The following is a 15,427-nucleotide window of genomic DNA, read 5'->3' as shown; positions in this document are numbered from 1 at the left end:
TGAGGTGATTGAGAAGATGGCGAAGGATTTGCATTTACCGAAAATGTTGTAACACCATTAGAAGTAGGAACTGAACGGGCAGGCGAAAGTGGCGCAATTGCATAAGAGGGATAATTTGCAGCATCGGCAGCAGGAGGGATGGTTAGAGTAGGCGGAAGAGATCCTTGTTTTCGAGGCGAAGAACAAGTATGGTCAATCAACAAAGTTTTGATCTCTGAATTTTCTTTTGGATTCCTGCACAACCGGTGTTGCCAAATCAATCCTTGACTAACGAGTTGTCGCAAGCGCGCTGACGAGAACGAAGGAAACACAAGCTTAACTTTGAAATTGGGATTAACTACAATCAATTTCTTTAGCTCAGACATCAATATAACTCTAGATGAATTGGTATTGCCATATGCTGCTAACTGCTTATTCTCGCTTGCGGAAATCATGGTTGTAGCTGTGAATAGAGATTTGGGTGGTCCTGGGTGATATGGCTCGGTGTTAGGGATTAAAGCATCCAACACAATGTTGGATCTTGTTGAATCTGTTAGAAACAACAATAACTTCTCGGCAGTCGCATACGAGTTGAAATAGGATGTCTTCGATAGTGATGGATAAGTGGAACATGACTTCAACTCCGAATGTGACTCCTCTGTGAATACTGGCAGTTGGGTTCCACACAAATTAGGTTGCTCTGATTGTGTTATACACAAATTTGGTGATTCTTCTACATTTTCCTCAATAGTTGCACGATTTGGATCTGTAGCAACAATTTGATCAGGTGGTTTCGGCAGCAATTGTGGCATCGGTGGTGTTGAGGCTGGTGATTGCAACAAGTGGAGAAACAAACTCTGATGGAAATGATTTGAGAGAGTTCCCAGTTCTGAAATTGGTAGTAGTTGCTTCTTCTTCAAAAAGTAACCAATATGTTTTGAGTAAAAAAAAATACCGACATTGTAAACCCATAACAGTGGTGAATCAGGTGGTTTACGTGGAATTGCAAAATTTCCATCACGGTGAAACTCTCTGTCGTTGAAGGCAACCTCGACCTTGTTCAGTGATGACGAATTGAAATCTGGTAGATGGGTATTGTTAACAAAGCTTGGTTCTGGTGAATGAGATAAGATTATGTCTGGTGGTTTCAAGGGTGGCGGCGGCACTGGAGTTTGCTCAGAAATCTTTGTCGGCGGTGACTCTTGCGGTGATTCTGTTTGTTTTCTACCCAGATCCGACAAATCAGAGAAAAATAGTGGTTGGATTTCATATATATTAGGTTGATTGGGTGATTCTTCTTCTAGGTCATCCTTAAGAGGATTGACATCACCATTAAAACCTGTGTGTTTGAACTGAGAGAAAAGTAAGGATGCCCTAAAATTTGGAGACTCTATTTGTTGTTGCTTTAGATTTGGTAAAGGGTTTAGAGCTATTGCCGGAAGGTCCTGATGGACGGGTTCCCCAATAAAATCTTGATGAAAACAAGTTTTGTCAAGGGGTTTCATTGATTCCAGATCTGACTCTGTGAAAACATAGTTTAAAAATTCTGAATATGGTTTCCCTTCTTCATCTAACTCAGGTATAGCATCTCTAAACTCAGGTTTAAAATACCATAGGATAGCAGTAGTAAAGGCATCCCAACTTGGAAATGAATACCTTTGAGACCATACAAACCACCATTGAAGAGCTCGACCTCTCAACAATGGAACAATGCTGGCTAGCTTTTTTTTCTTCTGGTATTTTATTGGCAACAAAATATTTTTCTGCACACAAAATCCACCAATAACAATCGTCACATCCATCATATATTGAAATATTCATCTTCAATACTAGGCAAGAGATCGAAAATGAAAGCACCAATTGATAGGAAGCTAATCCTACCAAGTCTCTAGAACTAGGATTTCAACAAAAAAAGAAAGACATTAAAAATAAGCTAAAAAGTAGAGATAAAAATAACTTTGATTTCATTCCTTGATCTCAATGTCTCTATGAGACTACATTATATAATATTCTTAATTGATTATAAACCTAAAAGCCCAACAACTATTAAAAGCCCAAATATAACTAGAGTTCATTAACAATACTAATAACTAATATTATAAATACTATTACTCTACCACACGTGCCCCTAAATTCCTCCTAAACCGCCATGCTTATATCAAGTTACCTTCCTGACTGACACATGGCAAATACGTGTAGGGTGCTTAACTACAATATCACCTTCTAAAACTCACCACGTGTCCTACACTTACACGTGTACGCGAGGCAGCTTGTAGCACCTAAATCTATTTAACGGATAGGAGTGCATCATGCTTTTAATCAACATCAAGCAAAAGAAAACAAAAGCTAGAAGTAAAAAAGAACAAGAAATTGATCATTGAACAAGTTTGAAAATGCAGGGAGCAAAGAAAGCCGGAGAGACCATTAAGGAAACAGCTGCCAACATTGGTGCTTCAGCCAAATCTGGTTTGGAGAAAACCAAGGCCACCCTTCAAGAAAAGGTATCCTTAACGTATTTCTCCTAATATCAGCTTATTTTTCTATTATTTTGCATGTTCAGATTATAAGTAGAAACAGTGACATTTTTAATCCAAACACAAACTCTTAATAAAATGAGTGACATTTTTATATGGCACTTTTGTATGTAGGTTTTAAGTCATTATTATAATACTAAGAACAAATCTTGTATTTTGCGACAACTTTATTTTCTTCAACGTGCACCATACCATGTGGTTTTTTTACGTAGCATTGAACTAATGAATATCTTGTCGTGTTTATAAAAAACAGACTGAGAAGATGAGTGCACGTGATCCTGTGCAAAAAGAGGCGGCAACCCAAAAGAAAGAGGCAAAGCAGAACCAGGCAGAGCTAGATAAGCAGATGGCGCGTGAAAACAACGCGGCAGTTAAAGAATCCACCACGGCGGCCCAAATGGGTCAGGCCCACCACAACATGGGGACTGGAACCACCACATACCCTACCACGGGGACTTATGGACAACCCATGGGGGGCCACCATAGCACGGGGACTGGAACCAGAACCGGCACGTACCATACGGGGGGCCATGATATGTCAGCCATGCCTGGACATCATACTGACCATGTGACACAGGGAGTTGTGGGCACGCACACTATTGGGACCCATAGAAGCACCGATGGAACTGCTGCGGCGCATAATACTCGTGTTGGTGGAAACCCGAATGCCACAGGGTATACCACTGGTGGTAATTACAAGTAAACAAGTATAACGAATAGGAACAATTACACACAAAATAAAGTTTAGTTTATGTGGTTAGTGAGTGTGATTGTTTTCCTATTCAGTCATTGTCTTGTAACTTGTTTTGTATCATTTCTTTTTCTGGTTTGGTATAGGCTTGTGGATGCTCCTATTAGTACTATAGTACGTGGAACATTTTGTACCATGGAGTTGTAATTTCATTTTGTTTAAATAAATATGTTTTGTAAAAGTAATATAAAGTTTTTTTTTCTTTTACAAAATTAACAAGAGTTTAGTAGTCTTAATAATTAAGATATGATTGTTATGACATTAACTCAATTAGTAATATTCTTCCTAAGAAATTATATGTAGTAAGGAAACACAATTGGACCATTGATTTAGACCATTTTTCAAGAAATCTTATATACTATGCAAAATTTTAATTGTGTTCCACTATTTTCATAGATGCATGGATATTCGGAAGCGCCCTTTATAAATAAAATTTGATTCTTTTCGTAGATAAGTGTATAAAACATACTGAAATTTAGAATTTTTTCAATTAATTAGGAAAATTTCAAGTTCCGTAGATGCATATACGGAATACTCTATTGTAAAATTTCATCAAACTTTTATGTAGATGTAACTACAAAAGATTTTTTTCAATTAATTGAGAGTTTTGGGATTTTTTAATTAAACAAATCCCATCTCAATTAATTGAGAGTTTGAGATTTTCTAATTAATCAAATTCCACCAAATCTTTTTGAAATTTTCTCAATTAATTAAATTCCATCAAACTTTTACGTATATGTAACTACGGAAGATTTTTTTCAATTAATTGAGAATTTCTCAATTTGTAATTTAATTGGAAATTTTCTTTGAAAAAATTCCAAATTAATTAAGTTTGATCACATCTAGGTAATCGTTAAAACATAGTGAAATTTAAGTTACAAATTAATTGGGAAAATTTCAAGTTAATTTTTCAATTAATTGGGAAAATCTCAAATTAATTAAGTTCATGAAATTTTTCGTAGATGTATCTACGAAACATTTTAATTTTCTAATTAATTGTGAAAATCCCATGTTTTACTATGTTTTAAGGGGTTCAGTATTCCATCTACGGAAAAAGCTATTTTTTTATAAAAAAGTGCTTCCGAAAATGCATCTACAGAAGTACGAGGTAGTTTTGTCAATTCAATAGTGCGCAAGTAGGCCATGGAGTGGACTAAGAAATGATCTTGATTTATAGAATAATCTGTTAATAATTTCCACTACCAAATACAAAAATAACCATTCATACTTTATTTAAAATGCCGCCACTTGCTTTTCTAATTAGTGAATCACATTTTCGGGGCTTATGAATCACATTTATTTTAGAGGTGAGCGGGAGTAATGGTATTTTCAACTCTAAATATATTATTTATTCAATGAATTAAAAAAAAGTTAAAATTTACTTATAAATAAGAATAGAAGGAGTAAGTTATAGGCATTGCGAAAGCAATACGAGTTACTGTAGATGGAAGATGATGAGAATATTGCAGGCTATGTATCAGAGGTGTAAAATCTTGTTCACTTCGGTGAGAATTTCACTGATAAAATGAAAGTTGAGAAGGTAATGCAAATGTTGACTCTTCACTTTAATCATATTATCATGCTCATTCAAGAATCCAACAATCTTAACACATTGAAGTTAAAAAATTTGAAGGATTTGTTGAAGGCTCATGAATTACGGATAGTTGAGAGAAAAGGTGTTTAAGACTCAATACTGTAGACCCGTAGAAAATAAGTATGATGGTTCTAACAAGTTTAAGGGCAAAGGAGACAAGACTCAGAGTAAGAAGTCTTGGTTGCACTCTAAAAAAATAAGGATGATGATAAGGCTTCTGAATCGTCCAAAAAAGGAGAAGGAACCTTATATCATAAAGACAAACAAGAAAATAAAAATATGTGAAATGCTAAAACTGGGAAAAATGGGATCACTTGGCAAAAAAATTTGTACAAAAAATATAAGGGAGCTACAAAGAGCAAGGATAATGAAAGAGCAAATCTTACACGCAAAAAAATCAGATGAATTTGACACCAAGGTGCTTATGGTTGCAGTCATAGAGGAACGTGTGGATTCAAAATCCTAGTTTTTAGATACAAGTTGCTCGAACCATATGAATGGTCATAGAACTTAGCTAGCAGAATTTGATGACACCAAGAGAAGCAAGATTGTCGATAATAGCTCATTGTAAGCAGAAGATTCAGGTAACATGGTTATTAGAAGAAGCAATGGAGCATAAGCCATAATTTAAAATGTGCTTTATGTTATTGGGATGAAATGCAATTTGTTTAGTGTTGGTCAACTGGTAGAAAAAGTTTCTTAGTGGTCATGAAGAATGGAGCATTCGAGTGTTATTTGATGCTCACAAAAAATTGGTTTTGAAATATCTACTTTTCAAGAATAGGACATTTAAAACCAATATCAGCTCAACTGAGGTTCAATGTTTGAAAGTTATTGTAGAGCACAAATAGAGTTGGTTATGGCACCTAAGGTTTGACCACTTAAACTTTATGCCACTTAATCAACTTATTACTCAAGATATGGTAATTGGTATACCTAGTCTTGCTATGCTAACAAGCTTTGTAAAGGTTGCTTAGTAGGAAAGCAATTCAAATAGTCCATCATCACTCACATGTCAATGAGGTCATCTAGAATTATTGAAGCTATTCATTATCATGTGTGGCCCTTTTGGGGATCTTGCCATTGGCGGTACCAAATACTTGGTCTCATTTGTGGATGAGAGTATAGTAGAAAGCTTTGGGTTTACATGATTAAACACAAGGATGAGGTGTTTGCAATCTTTTAGAGATTCAAAGTATTATTGAAACTCAAAGTGAAAAAAAGGATTAATGGAATTGAGGAATTTTGTGTAGAGCATGGAATTGATCATGAAATAACTTCTTCCCACATCCCCCAACCCAATGGCATAACCGAGATAACGGATATGAGCATATTAGATATGTCTAGATGTATGTTGAAACAAAAGAACCTGTCTAAGTCTCTATGGGGGTGAAGCAATCACCTATGTGCTTGTAATACGGTGAACTGACTTTTTATAATCGGAATGTCGCGGTAAGCAAGAGTCGCCACCGACTTTTATTTTATCCAAACAATATTCGGAAAGGCAAAAAGAAACAGAAAAAAACCTTTTAAGAAAATCTAAGTTCGGGGGGTAATTTATGCAAAGGGAAGGTGTAAGGCACCCTTTGCATCCATGGTTTTCCATGGGCTCTTAATTGCTTTGCTTGCTCGTTTGTTTAGAGAATGTAGATGAAAGAGATAGGGACTTTAGCTCGTAAATGAGCGTAGCCCTTTTGAAAAATTATGAGAAAGAATATAATAAAAAGATTTGAGCATTGCAAGGCAATTAGGGGCAATTACCTTAAACTCAGATGATAGGTCTCTTTTTAGCCTTTCAGAATGAAAGGGTCTATCCTTGCCATAAGAGGGCAGGAAGCCTTTCGTTTGGAGGTTGAAGGGTCATCGAAGCATCCTTTGCCATAAGACTGTCCCATGCCATAGAAGGGCAGGTAGTCTAAGGCAAGGATCAGAATAAGCCATTTTTCCGTTAGGCAACCAGAAGATACCTCAGCCATTTTCCGTAGGCAACATCCGAGGGTCGAGGTCATAATTGTGTATCGAAGGCAGCATCATTTAGGGTCGCATGACCTTTTATTATCGAGGCAGCATGGCTGAGGTATCCTCAAATTCGAGGGACATAGCTTATTCTGCAAAAACACAAAGGCAACAGGCAACAAGGCAACAGAGAGGTTACCCCAAAAGGGTGCGTGTGTGCACCAATCACGTGATTATATTCAAGTATATTATCTTGTAAAATTAGTGATTCTATGTTCGATTCGAGGTTACACTCCCTAGATTAGTAACCACGCAGATAATATAAGGCAAGAAACAGTAATATGGGGGAGGGAAATTGTAACCAGTGGATCCCTTAATAGGGTTTGACACAAGTAATAATAAACAAGAAAATAAGGTTTAGGGTTTAGGGTTACCAAACTCGGAGCTTCGGCGGTCATCAAACCCTAAAAATTGAAAAGGAAAGAATAAACAGAAGCGGTGAGTGCATTATCGGTTCCAATGTAGGTGTAGCTAACCCTAATCAATAAAAATAACAATAAAAGAAAAAGGTAAAAGAAACTTAGCTTCGATTGATGAAGGTTGATAGTCGGAGGTAGCCTCGAAGTTAACCCTGAAAAAACTATCCATGAGAATAGATGAACAGCTCGAATGTACCTCGCAATAAACAAAAAAATGTTAGTTCGGATATAAATATGTTGTATGAATAAATGGTAAAATATAATAACAAATATTAACGACAATTAACAAAAGAAAGTATAGAATTAAGCCTATTAAACTTTAAAGGGAATTTAAAATTAAATAAGATGTTTTTTATTATTTTAATATACGAGAACTAAAATCTAATTAATCTAATTCTAATGCATATTTTTTGTATTTTTTTGATATATGATTTTTTGGTATTTTTGTTATAGTAGAAAATAAACAAATAAAAGTTTTAAACAACAAAAAAAACTTAAAATAAAATAAACCAATTTTCATAATAATTAGAAGTTTCTTTTTAGTTACTAGATTAATAGATAAAATGCTAATAGGAACTCTTAATGAAATGCTGAGACTATTTCCGTTTCGCTGAGTACGTCGCACACGTGAACTCTTAATGAATTCAAACAAACACATGCCATTATACAGTAAGCCATATGTTACTTAATAAATTACTAAAATTTAGAGTTTTATTGTTAATAGAAAAAAAAGAATTTTACTTTAAAAAGGAAGGGTTACCAGTCAAAAGCAAAACCTTGGGTTTGTTCCCGTCACACACGATCTTTCACGGTTTCAATTGAACAAGCCCCTGCTTTTCTCAAGCCACAATTCTGAAAAATAAACACAAACCAACAACATCATGAAATCAAGAAGAGAAGACTCACAGTGATAAAAGGGATTTCCCAGCGGTGGTCTGTTGCCGTCGCGTATGAATCAGTGATACGATTGCTGTTCGTCGGGAGAAGCTGCGGCGCTGTTGGAATTGTTGTGGTGTCCGACGATGCTTCGAAATCGCGGCTTCGACAGGGAGCTTCGCTTCGCCGTGAATTGTTGTGTGAAGCTGATGCGATGTGGTTTCGGCGTCGTTGCTATGAGTGAACTCAGATCGGCGACATCATTATTGTTGTGATTCGGTTGTTGGAACGTTGAAGCAGAATTGATGGTGGTGTTGGTGGTTCTGTGAAATTGTTATGGTGTGGATGATGATTTTATGAGGAACTATGGGAAGAATTTGTACAAAGGTTATCATCAGCCTGGTCAAAGAAGAAAAAAACTATATACAAAAACTATATACAGAATCAGGTTTTTTAATTAGGAGTAATCTGTGTGGGAAATAAGGGTTAGGGTCGAAATAGGTTAGAAAAAAAAAGCTGGGAATTTTTGTACGTGCGAAAAAGGTCCCCTGTAATGGTTTATTGTTAGCCTATATATAAGAAGAAAATTAGGTCAAAAAGAAAAAAATGGGCTTGGACTTAAAAATTAACAAATATATATTTTGAAAAAAAACTAAAAAACTATTTTAAAGATCCTACATTAAAATACTAATTAAACACCTAAAAAAACTATTTTTTGGTTCTTTTAATATTCTATAATATTTTTTTTATTTTTTTTTTTATAATAAAAATGAAACAATATTCTAATTAAATAAATAAAAAAAGGGATCTAGCCACAAAATCATAAATCAAATAAAAGGAAGGTTTAGAAGTAAAAAATGGGAAAAGACTGTTTTGCCCTTGAGAGTCGACTGTTGACCTAATCAGGATTTGAGGGACTAAATTTGTTCTGTTTGACTTGAACCTTTATATGGAGATGCTTTGGGATGTTGGTGACCCTATGGAACCACCTTGAGCCATTGATTCAATGATTTTCCTCTGAATTATTCAAACCCTAGTTCAGAGCCCTTGTATAGGAGAGTGTGTTTTGGAGCTTTGTCTTTTGATTTGGTTTTATGCATGAGAAATAGTATGGGCAAATTTTGGGGTATGACAGCTGCCCCTGTTCAATTATCTTAAACCTGAAGATGTAGAGTGGTTTGTATGCCATTCGGTATCTGAAGGTGGAAGATGATTGAACACTAGAATACCAAGAAATTTGCCCTAGCTGAAATAGGGACTTTTGTCGGCGATGGGCTTAAAGATGCCATCTGACTTGATAAGCTTGAGAGTTAGAATGTGTCATATGTTAGACTGTTTGCATCCGCAGATGTCCAATTTGCATCCGTAGATGTCTGGAAGACCGTGCGTTAGGTCAGAGAATAAATTGTGCGTCAAACTATTCTCAATTGCATCCTTAGATGTCTGGAAAACCGTGCGTTAGGTTGATGGATAGGTCGTGCGTTAGACTACCCAATTTGCATCCGTAGATGTCTGGAAGACCGTGCGTTAGGTCAGAGAATAAGTCGTGCGTCAGACTATTCTCAATTGCATCCTTAGATGTCTGGAAAACCGTGCGTCAGGTTGAAGGAATGAGTCGTGCGTTAGACTAATCCCGATTGCATCCTCAGATGTCTGGAAGACCGTGCGTTAGGTCGGTGGATGAGTCGTGCGTTAGACTTATCCAAATTGCATCCGTAGATGTCTGGAATGCCATGCGTCAGGCGTTTGCTTTGAATAAGATTCGAATCTTTGTAATGTACCTGTCAAACATTGTTTAGTTTTTTATGCGATGCCATGATGCGTGAGTTATATGCTTCTCAAAATAAATGAGGAATATGTATGTGATGTATGAATGTGTTTATGACTTATGATATTTGTTTATGTATGTTTATGACTTGTGATATATGTTTTATGACTTGTGTGGCTAGAATCGTCTGATTTGAGAAGATACATTTCTATGTCATTTGAGAGCTTGATGTTTTGATCTCTTCTTGAAGATGCTTAGCTGGGGATTTATGATTTCTGCTTGGGGATGATCAGAATCTTGATGTACCCTGACTGAGGATGAGAGATATTAGTAAACCATGTTTGGAGAAGAGCAAAGTGTTGGAGAGATGATAGTATTGAAGATGTAATCTCTGTTGGGGATCTATTTCTCTTGTTGGACGAGAGCATTTGGAAATGATTACTCTGTGGGGATATGATCTTGTGAACCTGGCTTTGTGAGGAGACATGGGTGTCTCGAAAGATGCCCCCAGCATTATAGTAACTACCATTCATGGATTTGATTAGGACACACCACTGAGTATTGATCAAGATGTCGAACTGGACTTGCATAGATTTGCCCCAGTTAGCAGGAACTTTTGGAAAGATTCGCCTCGCGAGGACTTTATGAGATGTGCACTTTGGGCGACATGCCCCCAGTAATCGTAAGCCGAAGACATTATCCCATGTTGGTTGGGAATTAGCTTCATATCTATTTGGATGCATGCCCCTGATTGTTTTGGCATTCTTGAGAGATTCTCGGAATCTTGACTTGACTGCCCCAGATCGATGGAATAGTTTGAAATTCTCTTGGGATGTAGACCTTTGACTGTTTGGTATTTGAAAGATTCTTTGAATCTTGACTGGATTGCCCCAGATTGATTGGGCAAAACGTGCCATGCCCCTTGTATACGTAAGAGACCTTGCTTCTTGGAGTAATTTATGTTGGTCGGGATAACTTTGAGTCATTAGCCATACCATGTGCAAATTCTTCCTGAGGCTAACCTTTGAAATTATGTAGCAGAATATGTTTAATAATGAATTCATGAGATGCAATGCATACGTTTGTCTTGAGTTTTTGAAAAGTATTAGGACAAGAGATGTAAAAGTGTGATGTTTGTAAAAACATGATATTTGTAACAATGTGATGTTTGTAAAAACAGGATATTTGTAACAATGTGATGTTTGTAAAAACAGGATATCAACTTAGCATTTGTGATAAACCTTGAGGAGTCAGGATACCTTTTGGTGACAGTATGCTTTCGAACTAACCACGCTTCAGTTAGGACTTTCAAGGGTTGTAACGTGGCTTGGTTCACGGTTTAAGAAACAAAGGATAAAGGCTCAAAATTTGATTGTACCCATCCCCTTCTTCGTGATGTTCTTCAGTCCTAAGCTCTGTTAATTCAACTTATGCATTCAGGTTCCAAGAGACTTTTGGATTTGCACCTTTGATAATGATGATGGTTCACAAGCAAAGAGAACTTTTGAGATGGCAGTCACTTCTTCCTTTTGGTAGTCACAACATTGTGTTGTTCAGGAATTTATTGACTTCTCTTTTTCATCTTTTTGATATCCCTAACTTTTGCCTGAACTGTCTATTTTGGGCTTACAGTCAGCGGGATGCCTTGATTCTTGCCTAAGTCTTCTTTTTTTGATTTTTTTTTTTAGCAGGCTTTTCTTTGTATATATGTTTCATTCATTTTTTCTTTTTGAAAGATATTGACTGCCTTGCTTAATGATTGATGAACCATCATTGGCTTTTGATTAACATTACCAACACTTCTTTGATGTGTGCGGATGAATGCTTGTGATTGAAATCCTTGTTGAAAGGTGTACTGAGTGATTCTCTTAAAATAGAATGCACAGCCAAATTAACTGAGAACTACCCTACCCCAGGTTGTGATCAAGGGTTTTAATTAGTATAAGAAAGAAACTTCTACTTCTTAGGCTCAAAGGGGTTGACGAGGGATTAACATCCTTATATCTCCACTGTTTAGGAATTGAAACAATGCCTGTACATCGTCAGCATAGTCCGCTCAAAAGCATACTGTATGAGGTTGCGGTATCGTTTTCGTCATCCTCCCTCAAAAGGTATACAACTTTAGCAGGAGTTGAGTATCATAAAACATATGCAAAGTAAAGATGCAGTTTAGATGAGTGATAGCGAAATAATTTATTCAAGACAAACATATGCAATGCACTGATGATGATTATTAAAACAAATAATGTCTATCATGAGTCAGATGTTTAAACAAACAGAAAAGAAAATTGCAAACGGAAGTAGATCTAATGATCCAAAAGTTCGTCCGTCTAGACGTCAATTAGTCTTGTCATGACTGGGCATAAGAGCGGTGATCACCACATGAGTTTCGGGAGGGTTGAATTGGATTTCCCCGTTATCGATTAGATCTTGGATATTATCCCTCAACGTCCAACAATTGTTTTTGTAATGTCCAGGAATGTTGGAATGATACGCGCACCTCGCATTGAGTATATATCCAGAGGTGTTAGAATTCTTAAGAGCATCCCTCAGAGTAATCAATCTGGTCCTCAACAGATGTTGTAATGTTTGAGCCAACGACATATTGATTTTGGTGAATTGACGCCTAGGTGCATCTGACTTGCGTCTTTGTTGTGGAACTGGTGTAGAGATCATAATTGTCCCCACGGATTGGTGGTGTTCATTGCGACCTTTCCGATTGTACCTAGCATTAGCCATATGAGGTTCCTTAGGTGAGTTGAAGTCAATGATCTTGTCATCAATGAGGTCTCGGATCTTGTGTTTCAACGATCCACAATCTTCTGTATCATGACCAGGACTATTCGAATGATAAGCACATCTCGCATGATACTTATACTCAGGAGCGGGATTGGTAGGAAATGAATATGGAGGCAATAGAGTTATCAAGTTCTGATTGAGCAGTTGTTGCAGAACTTGAGACAGCGGCATGGATAATAGAGTGAATGACCGCTTAGGTTTGGATTTCCATTTATCTTGCACACCTTGCTCCCTTTGTTGGTCCTTCTCCTTCTCGGCCAGAAGTGCCTTTAATTCTTCTTGCCCCTTGGCCAAGTGAAAGATTATTTTCTGGAACTGGTTATTCTGAGCTTGGAGATTTCTGACAGATTGTTCAAGGTCCATGATGCTGAAATAAACAGCGAGGGAGGATGAGACACCTATTGTAAGAAACCTGTTATGCGATGTTATGAATGCAAATGCAATATTTTCAAGGATCTTTAGGCTTTTAGTTAGCAACATTAGAAAATGATTTGGTCGCGTCTTTGTCTGAAGAATTATGAACTTTGTCTTGGAACATCTTCCTTTGAGAATCAAGCTCACCATATCGAGTGGGTCATCGCCTCTGATTCGGGATACTTCTGAATTTGAAGGTACATGGCTAGAGGAAAATAAATCCTCTTGCCCCTTGATAGGTATCGTGTCCCTGAATTGGAAGGCATGTGACTAGAGGAAAATAAATCCTCTTGCCCCTAGATAGGAATTCAGTCCTTGATAAGAGCACCTGAAATTGCGCGCCCTAAATCCCTAAGATCCTTGAAAGGGTTAGTTAAATCATGTTATGCTGATGATGTCATGAATGTTATGCGAATGCAGTTTGTTAGACTTAGTGTGAGATGGTAAGGACAAACAAGTCCTTTCAACAAAACCTGCGAGGAAACGAAGGTTAGTAGAAAACACAAACAAGTCACACAATTCACACAATTTTTGGCTTAAGGCTTGCATGGAGTCTGATCAGGTGTCCTTCCCAAGGGTATTTCTATGGATAAGGAGATTTCAGCAACAGGTTCTACAAGTTATCCAGAATTGTCAGTCCTTCTAAAGCACCCTCGGACATGATGCATTCGCACCATGCAATGATACTTTGAGAAAGGACCTATCTGAATTGTAGCATCGGGTAGCGACTAGTTCTTAACATTTGTCAAGAGTAGTCCCCCCACTACGTTCCTAAAGGCCAGGATGGGTTAAGGGTAACTAAAGGTCCTTGAGCTCCGGCGCACCCACAGACACATACATAGACCCCCCTCATTTGAGAAAGGTGTGCATATGCTATGGAGTCCTAACTCAAGCGTGAACTTCATATTGACTCATCTCCCACATATGTGAAAGAGGTCGCCATGACTATGCCACTCCTAATCTTAAGTGTACTTGAATCCGGGTGTAGGATTCGTCCTTCAGTTAATTCCCAAAACAGCCCTGAAAAATAAAGCAAGCAAAGCAAACAATAGAATACAATTAAGTGATCCTAAACTTTTAAGGTAACCCCTCTTTTATCGAAAAGTCCCCAGCAGAGTCGCCAGTTCTGTAATACGGTGAACTGACTTTTTATAATCGGAATGTCGCGGTAAGCAAGAGTCGCCACCGACTTTTATTTTATCCAAACAATATTCGGAAAGGCAAAAAGAAACAGAAAAAAACCTTTTAAGAAAATCTAAGTTCGGGGGGTAATTTATGCAAAGGGAAGGTGTAAGGCACCCTTTGCATCCATGGTTTTCCATGGGCTCTTAATTGCTTTGCTTGCTCGTTTGTTTAGAGAATGTAGATGAAAGAGATAGGGACTTTAGCTCGTAAATGAGCGTAGCCCTTTTGAAAAATTATGAGAAAGAATATAATAAAAAGATTTGAGCATTGCAAGGCAATTAGGGGCAATTACCTTAAACTCAGATGATAGGTCTCTTTTTAGCCTTTCAGAATGAAAGGGTCTATCCTTGCCATAAGAGGGCAGGAAGCCTTTCGTTTGGAGGTTGAAGGGTCATCGAAGCATCCTTTGCCATAAGACTGTCCCATGCCATAGAAGGGCAGGTAGTCTAAGGCAAGGATCAGAATAAGCCATTTTTCCGTTAGGCAACCAGAAGATACCTCAGCCATTTTCCGTAGGCAACATCCGAGGGTCGAGGTCATAATTGTGTATCGAAGGCAGCATCATTTAGGGTCGCATGACCTTTTATTATCGAGGCAGCATGGCTGAGGTATCCTCAAATTCGAGGGACATAGCTTATTCTGCAAAAACACAAAGGCAACAGGCAACAAGGCAACAGAGAGGTTACCCCAAAAGGGTGCGTGTGTGCACCAATCACGTGATTATATTCAAGTATATTATCTTGTAAAATTAGTGATTCTATGTTCGATTCGAGGTTACACTCCCTAGATTAGTAACCACGCAGATAATATAAGGCAAGAAACAGTAATATGGGGGAGGGAAATTGTAACCAGTGGATCCCTTAATAGGGTTTGACACAAGTAATAATAAACAAGAAAATAAGGTTTAGGGTTTAGGGTTACCAAACTCGGAGCTTCGGCGGTCATCAAACCCTAAAAATTGAAAAGGAAAGAATAAACAGAAGCGGTGAGTGCATTGTCGGTTCCAATGTAGGTGTAGCTAACCCTAATCAATAAAAATAACAATAAAAGAAAAAGGTAAAAGAAACTTAGCTTCGATTGATGAAGGTTGAT

At 37.4% G+C, this 15,427-nt stretch overlaps 1 protein-coding gene across 1 annotated transcript; it reads left to right on the top strand.

Moving 5' to 3' along the window:
• The first annotated feature begins 2,289 nt into the window (after positions 1–2,289).
• LOC131612693 (18 kDa seed maturation protein-like) lies at positions 2,290–3,445 on the top strand. The gene is made up of 2 exons (XM_058884457.1): positions 2,290–2,480; positions 2,767–3,445. Exons 1-2 carry the CDS (start codon positions 2,373–2,375, stop codon positions 3,214–3,216), a joined length of 558 nt encoding a protein of 185 aa, XP_058740440.1. The 5' UTR covers positions 2,290–2,372; the 3' UTR covers positions 3,217–3,445.
• Positions 3,446–15,427: the final 11,982 nt, after the last annotated feature.

Source organism: Vicia villosa, linkage group LG6 (assembly GCF_029867415.1).
Source record: "Vicia villosa cultivar HV-30 ecotype Madison, WI linkage group LG6, Vvil1.0, whole genome shotgun sequence".
In the NCBI taxonomy this organism is placed as follows: domain Eukaryota; kingdom Viridiplantae; phylum Streptophyta; class Magnoliopsida; order Fabales; family Fabaceae; genus Vicia; species Vicia villosa.
The sequence above is the reverse complement of the archived record's forward strand: the minus strand, read 5'-3'. Positions and strand labels throughout refer to the sequence as shown.